At 36.8% G+C, this 13,193-nt stretch overlaps 1 protein-coding gene across 2 annotated transcripts in view; it reads left to right on the top strand.

The window, feature by feature from the left end:
• The first annotated feature begins 88 nt into the window (after positions 1 to 88).
• The window catches only part of LOC120539274 (glutamate receptor ionotropic, delta-1-like), a 1,446,518-nt gene continuing 1,433,413 nt past the window's right edge, over positions 89 to 13,193 (top strand). For both annotated transcript variants that reach the window (XM_039769204.1, XM_039769195.1), the window contains exons 1-2: positions 89 to 447; positions 6,556 to 6,711. In XM_039769204.1, the coding sequence (XP_039625138.1) occupies positions 369 to 447; positions 6,556 to 6,711 (235 nt within the window). In that variant the 5' untranslated portion in view covers positions 89 to 368. The remainder of the gene's footprint in view (positions 448 to 6,555; positions 6,712 to 13,193) is intronic.

The raw sequence follows: 13,193 nt of genomic DNA, 5'->3' as shown, positions 1-13,193 counted from the left end.
GTGGTCCTCCTCCGCAGTTTGCTGTTTGTTATGTCTCAGACACCGTGAGTGCTGGATAGATATACAGAGAGAGAGAGAGAGAGAGAGAGAGAGAGCGAGAGAGAGAGAGAGAGAGAGAGAGAGAGAGAGAGAGAGAGTGAACCAGTGCTGGATTCAGTACCTGTCTCCTCTGTGAAGATCCTGGGATTTCCCTGCCTTTTCCCCCGACTGTTTTCCCTATTGCATTTTATTAGAGGGTGTATTCTTTTGCCTTGGGATTTTATTTTCATCGTTTTGCATTTGCCTTGCCATTATTATTCATTACCCTTTCATTGGATTGGTTTGACCACTGAAGGAGCTTGGATGAACTGCTTTGGCAAAAACTGGACATGGAATTGCTGATAATTTGCCTTTCGACTTGGATTTTGCAATGCAATTCAGTGCAAGCGGACTCCATCATTCATATCGGTAAGGAGCCACGGCATGGAAGACAATCAGAGTAAAGCAAGCAATCCAGCCGGTTGAACGCATCAGATAAGAAATTAGAATCCACTTTGTTGCATAGAAACAGGGGAGGATTTCTAAAGAGAAGATAACGAAGGGCATACAGCATAGAGGAAAGGCAGTTATTTAGAAAATCGAGGAGAAAAAAAAGTAAAGCTATTGGATATTCCCAAAGCGCCTTATGTGGAGCGTGCACGGGGTATTTTGGAAGAGTTTTGACCCCTCCTTCCCTTTTATCCAAACCACGCTTTACTTCTAAGTGATTACCATGTCATACCAAATCTGCAGACGATCCCCGCAGAAGCCCACGTAATGTGGATAGTACTTGCCTAATACTGTAAATCTAGGAGATCTGGTTATTCCAATAGAAATGAAATCACGGGAATCGGAGCACATCAGTTAGTCTAACTATCATTGTGCGGAAACTATTCGGAACATCTGCCTCGGTGAAAGTGGTGCACCGATGATTTAACGGGCATTACATTTCTTTGAAGGGCAACTGGTAAAATGGCATAGTGGCCCGCTTAACTTCCAGACTGGGACGGGAGGGGTGGTGGGTGCTCATAAACCAACTGTAACCAGTCGTTTTTCTTGCTCTAAATGAAATTGAAGTTGTGCGGCTGCAAAACTATGAAATACTCAGTCAGCAGACAAGATGCCATAGATAAACCTTTATGAGAACGGGGGCGGTTGAAGGGTATCAGTCCAAATCAATGGCAACATCATTCGTATGTGCTAAAGCGGCCCAGAGCACATGCACACTTCACGGCTGTGTTAAGATAAGTAGATGAGTATGTAGCACCTCTGTAATAGCACGATCCGGCTCTGTTGCCAAATATTAAAAAGGGAGAAAGTGTTCGAGCATCAGGGTCGTGCAATCTAGACGTGGTGTGAGGAGTTTTGGGATTAAATCGCCTGGATTTCCGCAGGGTGGCTAAAGCAAAAATAATGGTGTTGTGCAAAGGGGCGCTCCGATTTCTGATGCCATGATGCTAAAACAAATCTAATCATCAAACATGCTGTCGTTAGTCCGTTAATTGGAATCTTTGAGGAACCTGGTAAGAGCAGCATTACGATTCACTTTTAAGTTAAACCTAGTTTTATTTCATCCGTAGTAAAGTTGCTATTTATTGTACTTTCCTTATAAAACTTATCAAAGGTTTTTTTTTCTTATTAAGATACAATTTCAGAATGTCAACCCGATATTACAATGCGCATCACCTAGTCAATGCGGATCTATTAGACATTTTCTAAGGTGCAAAAACACCTTCGGGGGCTTGCATTCATTTGCAGTACCTTAACGCCGGTGAATTTGCCCTGCTCCAAGTGACATATTTAAACCAGATTAGAAAATATTTTTTTTCTCTCTTTTAACTGCAACCACATTAGCAATTGGTAAGGGCAGACTACTGCAGTTAGTAATTTTGGCTACACCTAAATCAGAGACGAACTAGAAAACACTGTGACACTTACGAAACGTCGAATACACGCTGATAAAGTGGAAGTCGACACTTCATTAAGTGAATGCTCCTTGGGGGTCAAAAATGTGTAACAGGCGAATAGAGAAGGACGGCTAAGGTCTGAGAGACGCGTCTCTCTGGGTAATGTGGGATTTGAAGACCTGCTGCAGTTGAAAGTTCCCTAACGTATCCTAACGGCTCCTTGAATTGAATATTATAGCATCCTAAAAGAGCCAGTGAATAAAGAATCAGGACATCCCATCCGGAATTAAGTCATTGAACGAACCCTCTAATACCCCAAAGCTTGTAATTTTTTTCTACACGCCATCAATTGGAATCATGATGCGGCTAATGATTTGTAACAAGAAACGGGCAAATGTTCGATTTTGTGGCTCTGACTGCATCGTGCCCTTAGTCAAAGTATCTTCTAACATGAGCACAGTACCAAAATCCTAACAATTCTTTTAATTATCATCAGTGGATCTCCTACTTAAACTTTCTCACAACCCTCAGCTGTTTATTTTGATAAATGTGCAATAGATCACTTTAAGGAGATGATTTCAATATAATCATTACCGCTAACTTTTAATGAATGTATACACACGAACAACCTGTCCAAGAACTGTAAACTAGAATGTATAACCTAACTATTCAATGTGGCATAGCTCAAGGGCCTAACCAGTAATCGTCAGAGCATCTGTCCAATACGATTTTTCAACTGATTAGTGGTATAATACACGTGCTATTTATTCCCCTTTCCGAGGCGTCCTCAGATTGTGGTTCACAAATGTAATGGAAATGAAGACGTTTGATGGCACACATTGATCTTTAGTATCATTTACGAGATGTCACGATAAAAGGTGTGCGTCTGTGTGTTGGGGGGCCGTGAACAGTTCTTTTTAACTAAGCGATTATTTAATAATCCCATTGAAAACAGGTTCATGTAAAGGCTCCCAAGTGCTTTACGTACATCTACTGTGGCTCACAAGTACTTAATTTATCACCGGTAGCCCTGCAATGGAAATGTGTACAATAATTCGGTTCCCTTTACTCTCTTGCTATAAATACAGTACTGTACCAGTCCTTTATACATAGTATATGTATGGGAATTAGCACATTATAAGCTTAAATGCGGTTATAAAGTAATACGTTGCTGAAATGAAAGAATTAACTGTTTCAAACTTGGATTATTTGGGCGTCATATCACTGAATTAAACAGATCCGCTTTTTCTAACAGAGCACTTACTGGAACAGGTGTCGCGGACCGAACGAGTTGCCAAGTTGCACACTGCGCTTTCCAGGCTGAGACGAGTAAATGGCGTTCACTTGTGCTCAGTGCACTGAAGCAGTCGATATTCTTGTGGACACCTTGAGTGATTAAAGCATGGAAGTGTAGTTAATACGTCTATAATTTATTTTCTATTTTTAACTCCAATAACCATTTAGGTTTTCTTTGCAATTATATATTTAAATTTTGCACAGATGATAACTTATAGATCTTAAGTTCACTGGTTAGGATTGCACCTATTTGATCTCAGTTTTCTTTTGGATTCATCCATGGCCTTTTTGGACCCATTGAGAGGCCCTCGTATGACCAACACGCATGAACAACAATACAATATACTGCATGCTTGAAGATCATCCAAAGTATTTCAGTTTCAGCGTTTAAAATGTTCCACACGTATTAAACTAAAGGAAAGACTGTTGTATGATCATATACTGTATGTTTCTCAAATTCACTTTATTACCTCGTTAAAAACATCAGGTGGCACGCTTATGTGGCTCCGCCTTCATTAACCGTTTCGGACATTATTCTAGCTAGTCGTGCGATACGCTATTAACATATTAAAATCATTTATTTAAATATATATATTCCCTCCCTCTCTCTCTCTCTCTCCCTCACACACACACATATCTATACAGAGAGAGAGAGAGAGAGAGAGAATATAAATCGGTCTCTATATGTTTTGCCTTGTTAGAGCAATTGATTCATATACGTATGTAATGCTCAAATAACATTGGTCATCGATATCCGTAAAAATATCACTAATTTTAACATCTCATTAGTAATCAACACTTGCACTTTAATCACCACATTTCCTTTTCATCCTTTAACCGGTTTTGTTTTTTCTGCGTATTTTCATAGGTACCGTTATTTACTTTGACATTGCTGAAAGTTCACAAGTGCTAATAGCCTAATCAGATGGCTCATGTATGGTAAATAGCGTAGCACCTGTTTGACGAACTGAGTTTCCTTTGTTTTCCATTCGTGAACTAGTAATTATGTAATCATTTTTAAACAACTTCAGCTCGTTAACATCACGTGTGTACGCTTTACGATCCTTCCGAAAAAGGATTAATAAGTTAGTCTAGACGCATCCTTATTAAAGTGATGAAAGTGCATAGCGACATATATTTCGTCCATCATTTCTAAATAAAATACGATGCAGTCAGCAAGAATCAGTATGGAACTGCTATAAAATTCAGCCCTAGCTTTGCAAATGATGGTAGAATATTCGTCAGCGGTTCCCGGTAATTGGAAAACAAGGTTTAAGCCCCGCGAAACATGTGTGGTCGCTTGGCATCATACTTTACATGCTGCCGGGGTACAGTATATCTCACGTCTTTTTGGCCTGTTTAGCCAACCGTGAAGATTAACATTTCTTTTAAGACACGAGAATGGCTGGATCGGCGATTCTAAAAGCAGAATGGTAATTTAAAAGGACAGCAGCCAGAAGTTGTGGACAGCCTGTGAGCGGCCTCTTCTCAAATCAAAACTCGTTTTCGTATCATTAGCAGACGTAATAATCAGGTTTGGAGCAGGCTATTGAAAATGTCAAACCAGTGGCACTTCAGAAAGCCTGAGAGTTCAGAGTAGTGGTGCTGTTCATTCCTATTTTAGCTTTGACGATAATAATAATAATGTCTCTGTGCAGAATGTTAAAGGAATTACAGACATTTATGGTGGTGATTTGAAAGAGTCTGAAACATTTATTATAGGCTTATTAGTGAAATAAACTTTTCAGTCTTTACTCTTTTGAGAATTGATGTGCTTAATTTATTGGATTTATTTGATTCGGTCATTTTTTAAAATTAGAATGCAATGCACAAAACCCCCAAAACTAATATAAATACATAAAAAGAAAAACTGCTCCGATGGGTTCGGTATCAACATTTTACTAACTTAAATACAGACTGTTATAATGGAACGTCCATTACCTTTGTATTAATAGCATAAATATTTATTAATCAATACCCATGCTGGGTTAGAGGGTGTTAATAAATAGTCTCTTTGCGGAATCTGTTACACGTTGAAACCAAAGCAATGGTTGTTCCACAGTTTACAAATTGCTTTATAAAATGGCATCCAGTGAACAAGTAATCTAAGAAATAGCTGGGGTGTTTTGAATTATTTACTGAATCGATCAATGAAATGTAACCTTCTTAAGAGGATTAATTGTGCAAGAGGCGGATAAAAATGTTAATTTTACTAGGAAGAAGGCATATTGTCTAGTGGATTCAGAACTGGAAATCAGGCTTTACTTATCAAGGAATGGAAATCGTCTTCGTTTAATTCAACTTAAAGTTGGCATTGAGCAGGCGCAGAGAACTTGATCCATTGTTACGTATGAGGTGTGTCACGTAAAATGCAGAATAGATTGAAAGAAAGATAGAAGTGCACCTGGGCTTGACACACACTGGAACTTGTTGCCCTTCACAATGCCCTGACAGGATTCGAGACATTGCTGTGGTGCCTTATCTTTGGAGTTTGCATCTGCTTCATGTGTTTGTGGGTATTTTCTTAAGCATGTTAAACCCAAGTGGTTAACCGGGTCAAGTACTCTTTGATGGTCACCGTGCCTTGAATTCGTCCCTGCAGGAACAGAATCCTGCTGGTACTGATCATTAAAAAAGTATATTTAGGAATTTCATTAGTGTGTAGAACTCAAAGTGCGTAAATCAACATTTTTAAGGTCTTCTTTTTTGATAATCCGAGCCTACGCTAATGTGCATTACGATTAAGAAGATGGGGCTTATGCAGAAAAGAGAGGTATAAAACCTGTTTTGCTATGCACGAGAAAAATATACATTACGACTACACGTTGGTAAGTGTATCCTTTTTAGAACCCCCCTCCCCCCCGAATATAACCATATTAAGTTTGGAAAGCATATAGAGTGCAGTTTCAGTTCCAAAGCACTTTGTAGCTCGTTTATTCGCAACACCGTGTCTCTCAAGTTATTCTTTTTCCTGACCAGTGTGTCATTTAATCACATTCATCCAACTCCATTCATACCAGCTGCTGTTATGGCTTTTCTAAAGCCGCTTTGTAGCAGTACAGAGTCAATGGGAAGGATGCCTCTCGATAGAAACGCAGTACCTGAGCGGGACGCCGACACAACACTTAGTGCGCTTACACGGTTCCAATACTGCCTTTTCGGCCTGTCTCTAGTTTATTGGTGAAAACTGGAATCCCCAGACAAAGCCCACGCAAACACAATGAGAAGGTGCAAACTCATCTCAAAGGGCACCAAACTAAGTATTAATCCTGGAACTCAAAGCACTACACCGTCATTCGAGTCTACAAGAGTTAACTGTGTATCTGCTCAACAGGTGCCATATTTGAAGAAAACGCAGCGAGGGACGACGAGGTCTTCCAGTTGGCAATTTCAGACCTAAGTCTCAACGATGACATTTTACAGAGTGAAAAAATCACATTCTCCATAAAGTTTATCGAGACAAATAACCCCTTCCAGGCAGTCCAAGAAGGTAAGACTAAAACTTCTGTTAGTCATATCGATTGAATCCTTCTCGCTGAGTGTGTGTGTGTGTGTGTGCGCGCGCGCGCATTTATGTGCACATTAGGGAAAGCACACTCCTCCGATGCCCTTTAGAGGATCGCTGATCACGGAGATGCCTGGAGTGGATCTGCTCTGTTATAAGAGTCATATATACTGCGGGTTTCAACATTGTGTGAAAAATACATCATGCAGTGAGACTGTTTCCCAAGCTGCGGCTCCTTCAGTTGTGTTTTTCTTGTCTTCCGAGCAAAGAAAGCTAGGTGGAAGCATTGAGCCAAGCTTGATAATCCTTAGGATGTTAGGTAATTGATACACAATCTGTATTTAAGAGCTCCCTGCTGCGTTCTTTTCTTCCACCTGAGAAAAATAATTAGCCTTTTATTGGTCAACAGTACTTATGTAGCCACCACCCATGGCTACACATCCTATTGTTTGATGAGAGAAGTTTAATTCTTGTGATATGTTTAAAAAAGACTTTACCTCTATATGAATTCCTTCTACATGGGGGTTCTTGCAGCCTTGGTAATATAAGAGGCTAACTGAGTTATTGGATGAGCACCTCACGAGTTCTAAATAATATGGAATGGCAGTACTGAGATTCATGCTGCTCAAAGCAAAACATAGCTTTGTTGAAATTGTCATTGTATTTCTTTTATGGAGTATTGTATTATTTGCACAGTTAAGTGTCAGTGGTGAATAAGCACTTTGAGCTACTGTTTGTATGAAAATGTGCTATATAAATGTTGTTGTTGTGAATAGTGAACTGGTTAAGTAGTTTGAAAAGTGGGCAGTGTCATGAATGTTGATTTCATGCTTTTTGTTTTTAAATTTATCAATAATAAGCCAAATTCCTGCCTCAATATCAATTCTTTGTTTAATTATAAGGCTTAATTCTTGCGTAGTCTGCAGAGTAAGAGAAAGGCAGTAGCCTGATTACACTTACTCCTATTTGGCAAAAGCTTCAAATTTGTAATTTTTTTTTTTTTTTTGGGGAGGGAGGACGCAGTACTTTAATGGTTACATCAATCTGTAGAGTATAGTCTAATTTTCATTCAATCTCAATGTTGAGGCAGTAATTGCCCCGCTTTTCAGTAGGGAGATTCCTTCCATCCAGTTTGCAAGTTATTGTTCTGAGTCATGGAAATGTTATGCCGAGCTTCTTATGTGACACATTTGGAATGGAGCAGCAGAATGTTCAGAAATGTTGAGTCTATTACTAGATGGACTAAATCTTTATTATTAACTTGTGTTTTTTCCTTGATTATTTTTAAGAGGTAGTTTGTCTGGAATGATGCTAAAGTTTCCACTTGTTTTGCTTTCAAATTATATTAACAATAATGGTTCCTTGTGAGTTATATCTTCCATAAAATGTTTTAATAAAATTCTGCTGGAGGTTTGCTAAACCGTTTCCTGTAGCTTAACAGTATGTGATTGTAAAAAAAACCTGAGTTATTGTTTTATCTTAATGCAAACTTCCTCTTCTTGTCCTTTAATTTGTATGACTTTAGAAAGTTTGCTTTCCTGCAGTGTATACAATGCTTGTTATGGTGACGAGGTAACCTATATTTCCTGGGTCAATCATGTATTTCTTGCACAATTTTGGTGTTCTGATTATTATTATTTTTAAATCTTTATTTGTCCAGTATTTTAAGTATTGTCTCACTTTTCAATTCATCAACAGAGTAGTATGCAATTCATTTTAGAAAGAGTGCTTTGGACAATACATCCTTTATTGCATTAAAAGTCCAATTAGTTCTATTTAAAACTTCAATTTTGTACAGATCTGGTATTATATATTTATGAATATAGAAAACAAAGCTTATGGCTTGGGACCTGCCCCAGTCTAATATCAAGGTGCTTAGTTCTGTGTACCAAGTAGGTCAGGACTTGGAGCAGTCACAATTTATGCAAGCACAGCATTGTTTCAGTATAATTTGGTAGCATAAATAATACATGACCTGAGTGGCTGTATATGACATTTTAATTCAATTGAGTCATTGTATGTGTAAGCCATATCAAAAAGGTTGTAGAGGTAGTATTGTAACATACTATAGCAATATGCCTCCAGCAACTACATTTTCACTGCATAAACTAGACAAGTAATAAGATACCATATTATATGAATGGCTTTGAAGGTTGTGTTTGTTTGGTTTTATTCTTTTGAGTTGTCACGTGTATGAGCAGTGTAAACATGTTGGTATACATTATAAAACCTCAATACCCCCAGTCTTCGCTCCCAATAACCCCCCACTTAGTCAGAGGGGGATAATCTAGTCACTCCGATTCTTGTTCAGTACAGCAGATATTTTGAAAAGCACAATATATACAATCATGCAAACAGGAGAGCATGGTTGGAGTGCTCCTGTTCATATACTGTATAATGTTAAAAAGAAAAAAAAAATATAGTATGTTTTTAAAATCAACCACCTACATCCACACTACATTTTCATTTATAAATTACAGTTTCAAATCATACTATTGTTTAACATTGTTTACTAAACAATTTCCATCCACACTTAAATCAATTAAAAGTGCATATGACATATATGTTTCCCTATGCTGGGTGCGTGTGCATTGGCAGAAAAATCCTTAAAGGAGTGGTAATGCTGCTGGCCACAAGATTTATCACAAAACTGTAGCAACCAATAAACTATTTGCCTTTTGTGTATGTATGAAGCATTCAAACTGTAACATGCAATTTTGTTACATACAGTTAAGTGATACAACAAGCATCTTGGAAAGCAATTCTTCAATGTCCGCTACATTGGAAAATGATTTTCTTCAGAGAATGAGCAGGATCCAGTCAGGGACAGGCTACGTAATAAGCACAAACGAATCAGAGTGTGATCAGAGTCTGTGTTTTGGGAAAACTATGTTTTCACCCATTCGCATTGCAGCACTGAGGCTGTATTTTAAGAAATACATGGCTCTGGAGAGTGTTTTTAAGTCTTTGTTTTGGTGGATTGAAAATTCTAGTGTAGTGTGAGCAAAAGATGAAAATAGAGACTACTTATCTGCATTTGTAAACAAAAATGTAGTAGTGTGGCTGGGGCCTAAGTTTGCATTCTGAGTAAAGGAAAAACAATTTAATGAAAACTTTGATAAGGACACCAGTGATAACTCAAATTTTATGAATAAGATTAACCTTTTTGGGTTCCATCATCCAAATATAATGATGTCTATTCACCATATCACTCCTGTTTTGCAGCAGCTTCGTTGGCTTCCAGTTCAGTTCTGAATTCAATTCAAAATTCTCCTACTAACTTTTAAGGTTATCTACAACTTTGCACCTCCATATCTGTCTGACGTCCTCCATGTTGCATTCCCTCCCGTACCTTTAGATCGTCTTCCTCCATCCACTTGTCTGTCCCCTTTGTCCGTCTTACCACTATGGGGAACAGAGCATTCAGTTCCAGCTTTGGAACTCACTACCATCTGAGCTTAGAAATATTTAATCATTTTCACTTTTCTAATCTAAACTTAAAACTGATTTAAGACTGCTTTTTCTCTTCGATTACAATTGCTCTGTCTGATTTTAACTTTTGTATTTTACTTTTGTTTATAATCTGTTTTGTCTATTGTTCGGTGTCCTTGAGTGTTTAGAAAGGCACCTACTAATAAATAAAATGTATTATTGTCTTGCTGCGATTAGACACTGTGGACATTCATTAACTACTGCTTCCAGTATATATTAGAAAAAACATAGCGATATGCTTGAAGTCGTATCTGCCACTGCTTACATATTTATGAATTTATGGGAGTGATGTACTGCAAGTTATATTTTTCTTAAAATTCAATAATTTCAATTTCAATAGTTTCAATAATTTTGAGGAAAACTAAAATAGAATCTAAAAATGTATAGTAGAACTGTAGTAGAATATTTTATTATGAAGCATGACAAATATGAATTAAAAACTTTACCATTTAAATGATGAACCTTAATGGTAAAAACAAAAATCAAGATAAGTGATTTATGTGTTTTAATAGTGAACGATAGTTCTGCGATTCAAAAGTTTAATTTGTGGTGTACAAAAGTGTATACTCTTGGTGAATAATACTGTTTTTACTGCTTTACTTTTTACCTACAAGTAATTTTTAGCAAGATTTGACTAATATAAACATTTTTGTTAGTGTTTGAAAGGATTCTTCCTGGAAAGCATTTAAGATAGAAATTCACACATAAATGGAAGAAGCTTGTTTGAAACACAGAGAAGTAAACTTAATCAATGGCATATAAATATTTTTTTTTGCAGAATTCAATGTTATAATAAGAGGTGGTAGTCTTCTTCAGTCTTCTTCTTTATAATGAACAGCTGTTTGTCTGAAACATCTTAGAAACTCATTCAACTTTAATACCTGTAATCACATGATTTCAAGCATGTGAAGTCTCTTCCCGCTCATGTCATGATAAGAAATATCATCTGCTGTATATCACTAGAAACTCTAATTCTGAGACATATTTATTGCTTTTGCAGTTCCTACTGTCCTTATTTATCAAATGATAACAGTTCACAATAAAATACAGTGGCACTGAAAAGGTGTGTTGCTTCATTGTGAAAAATGAATTTGAACTCCAGATGTCCATGAGCTTTGATCTTATGGTGTATAGGTTGTCACACTTACTGTGTGAGTAAAAATGTATAACAGAACAAAGTAAGGCTATTGTTTTTAATATGGCATTTAATTTCCTTGAAATTTAATCTTTAATTAAAGAATATTAGTCTTTTACTAGACTTATATTAAGAAACCAAATTAAACACAATTGTATTTGACTTATTAGGTAAATGAAAAAGTTTAATGGTAAAACATGGTAACTGATTTATGCTGGACATAAGACATAGAAACCATGAATTCTATTCTTATTTATATTTTAATATCTGGTTTAAGAGACAAAAATGATGTTATCTGAAGTGCTTATTTATTTATTTATTTATTTCACCACTACTGCTGGTAGGAGCCGAGCCAGACACCAATACCACAAGGGTACTTTCATGTTCATCTCAGAGCTGTATTCACTTCCACATTGTTTTAGATCTGTCCCTTGCTCTTCCTCCAGTGAGACATACCTGTTCCCTCTTCATGCCAAGCCCAGCAGCAGTAACTGTTTCTTAGGTACATGAAGCCATTAATCCAAGACTGTCTGGCCTCCCAAAAAAAAATACAAGTACTGATATTTCTTCAACAATTATCCAGTGGTATAGTATAGGAGTCTTACATTTTGTCTTTATAGATATGGTGCGCAAAACATTCCCTAACAGTAGTAGTCAACATATATCATAAAATCAATACAATCTTAAAAAAATATTATTCTAAAAAATTCAGTTAAGGGTATAGCATGTCAGTATGCAATTAACATTTAGTGTATAGTGTGCCAACACTACTAAATTCTATTTTTTTTTCAGTTTCTCTTGTTATTGCATCCTTGACATTTTTTGTCTTTTTGCTGGAATAAAAAACAAAGATGACCCTTGCAACAGCACATGACTAAACACTTCTACTTCACAAGCATTGTCACCTGGGTGGAACTGGCACACTATGCTTGTGTCCACAGGGGTTTTCTGAAGGTATTACACTTCAGTTTAATATCCTAAAAGTTTTATGTTCACTGAAACTTAAATAACTTGTGTTAATATACTGTATTATCTAAATATCATTATCTATACAGTATACAGTATAACAATGTACTATAAATGTGCTGATCTTGAAAAAGCTGGCAAAATGGCTGGGTACAAATTGCTGTTCAGTTGTATTTCACTTTAGTTACTGCAGCAGTACTAGTAGTGTAAAGATCTAAAAATGTAGTATGATAAATATTATGTTACCTAAGTTATGACCTTTGTGACCAAGTAGAATCGTTATGTATTAATAATTTAATAAAACAGATAAAAGTAATGCAAAAATATGAAGAAAGCATTAGGATCAAAAATGAAATGCAATCAACAGACGCGTTATCCAAGACTGACGCGTACACCATCATTCTGTAGAAGCAAGTAATAAAATAGCTTAGCCTTTTATGTGTAAAATATGTGATTCTGGTATTATTAAAATGAAAGCTTAAAAAAACTCTTCATGTATGGCATTTTGCATATAATAAAAGCCTGGAATCTTGCTAATTTAAAGTATTTAGTCACATATTTGAAGCACATAATTTTCAATACTGAGTGTCACTGACTTATCATGATGTGTACGGTACTTTAAATGCTAACTATATACTGATCTGATGTGACTGTAAGTCACTGTATCATGAATGTGACCTGAGGTGGGCACATTCATGCACAGTGAGGTGTGTTCTGTGGTGGTGAGGTGCCTAGTCCATGACTCGATTCTGCCTTGTACCCAGTCAGGATAGATTATTGCCCCATCAGGATAGGTTCCTGCTCCCTGTGATCCTATGTTTATTTTGATTTAACGGAAAGTTGGTTGTTTAGGTTATTCTTAACCAAGTAAAAC

Source organism: Polypterus senegalus, chromosome 1 (genome assembly GCF_016835505.1).
Source record: "Polypterus senegalus isolate Bchr_013 chromosome 1, ASM1683550v1, whole genome shotgun sequence".
NCBI classification, from domain to species: Eukaryota; Metazoa; Chordata; class Cladistia; order Polypteriformes; family Polypteridae; genus Polypterus; species Polypterus senegalus.
The sequence above is the reverse complement of the archived record's forward strand: the minus strand, read 5'-3'. Positions and strand labels throughout refer to the sequence as shown.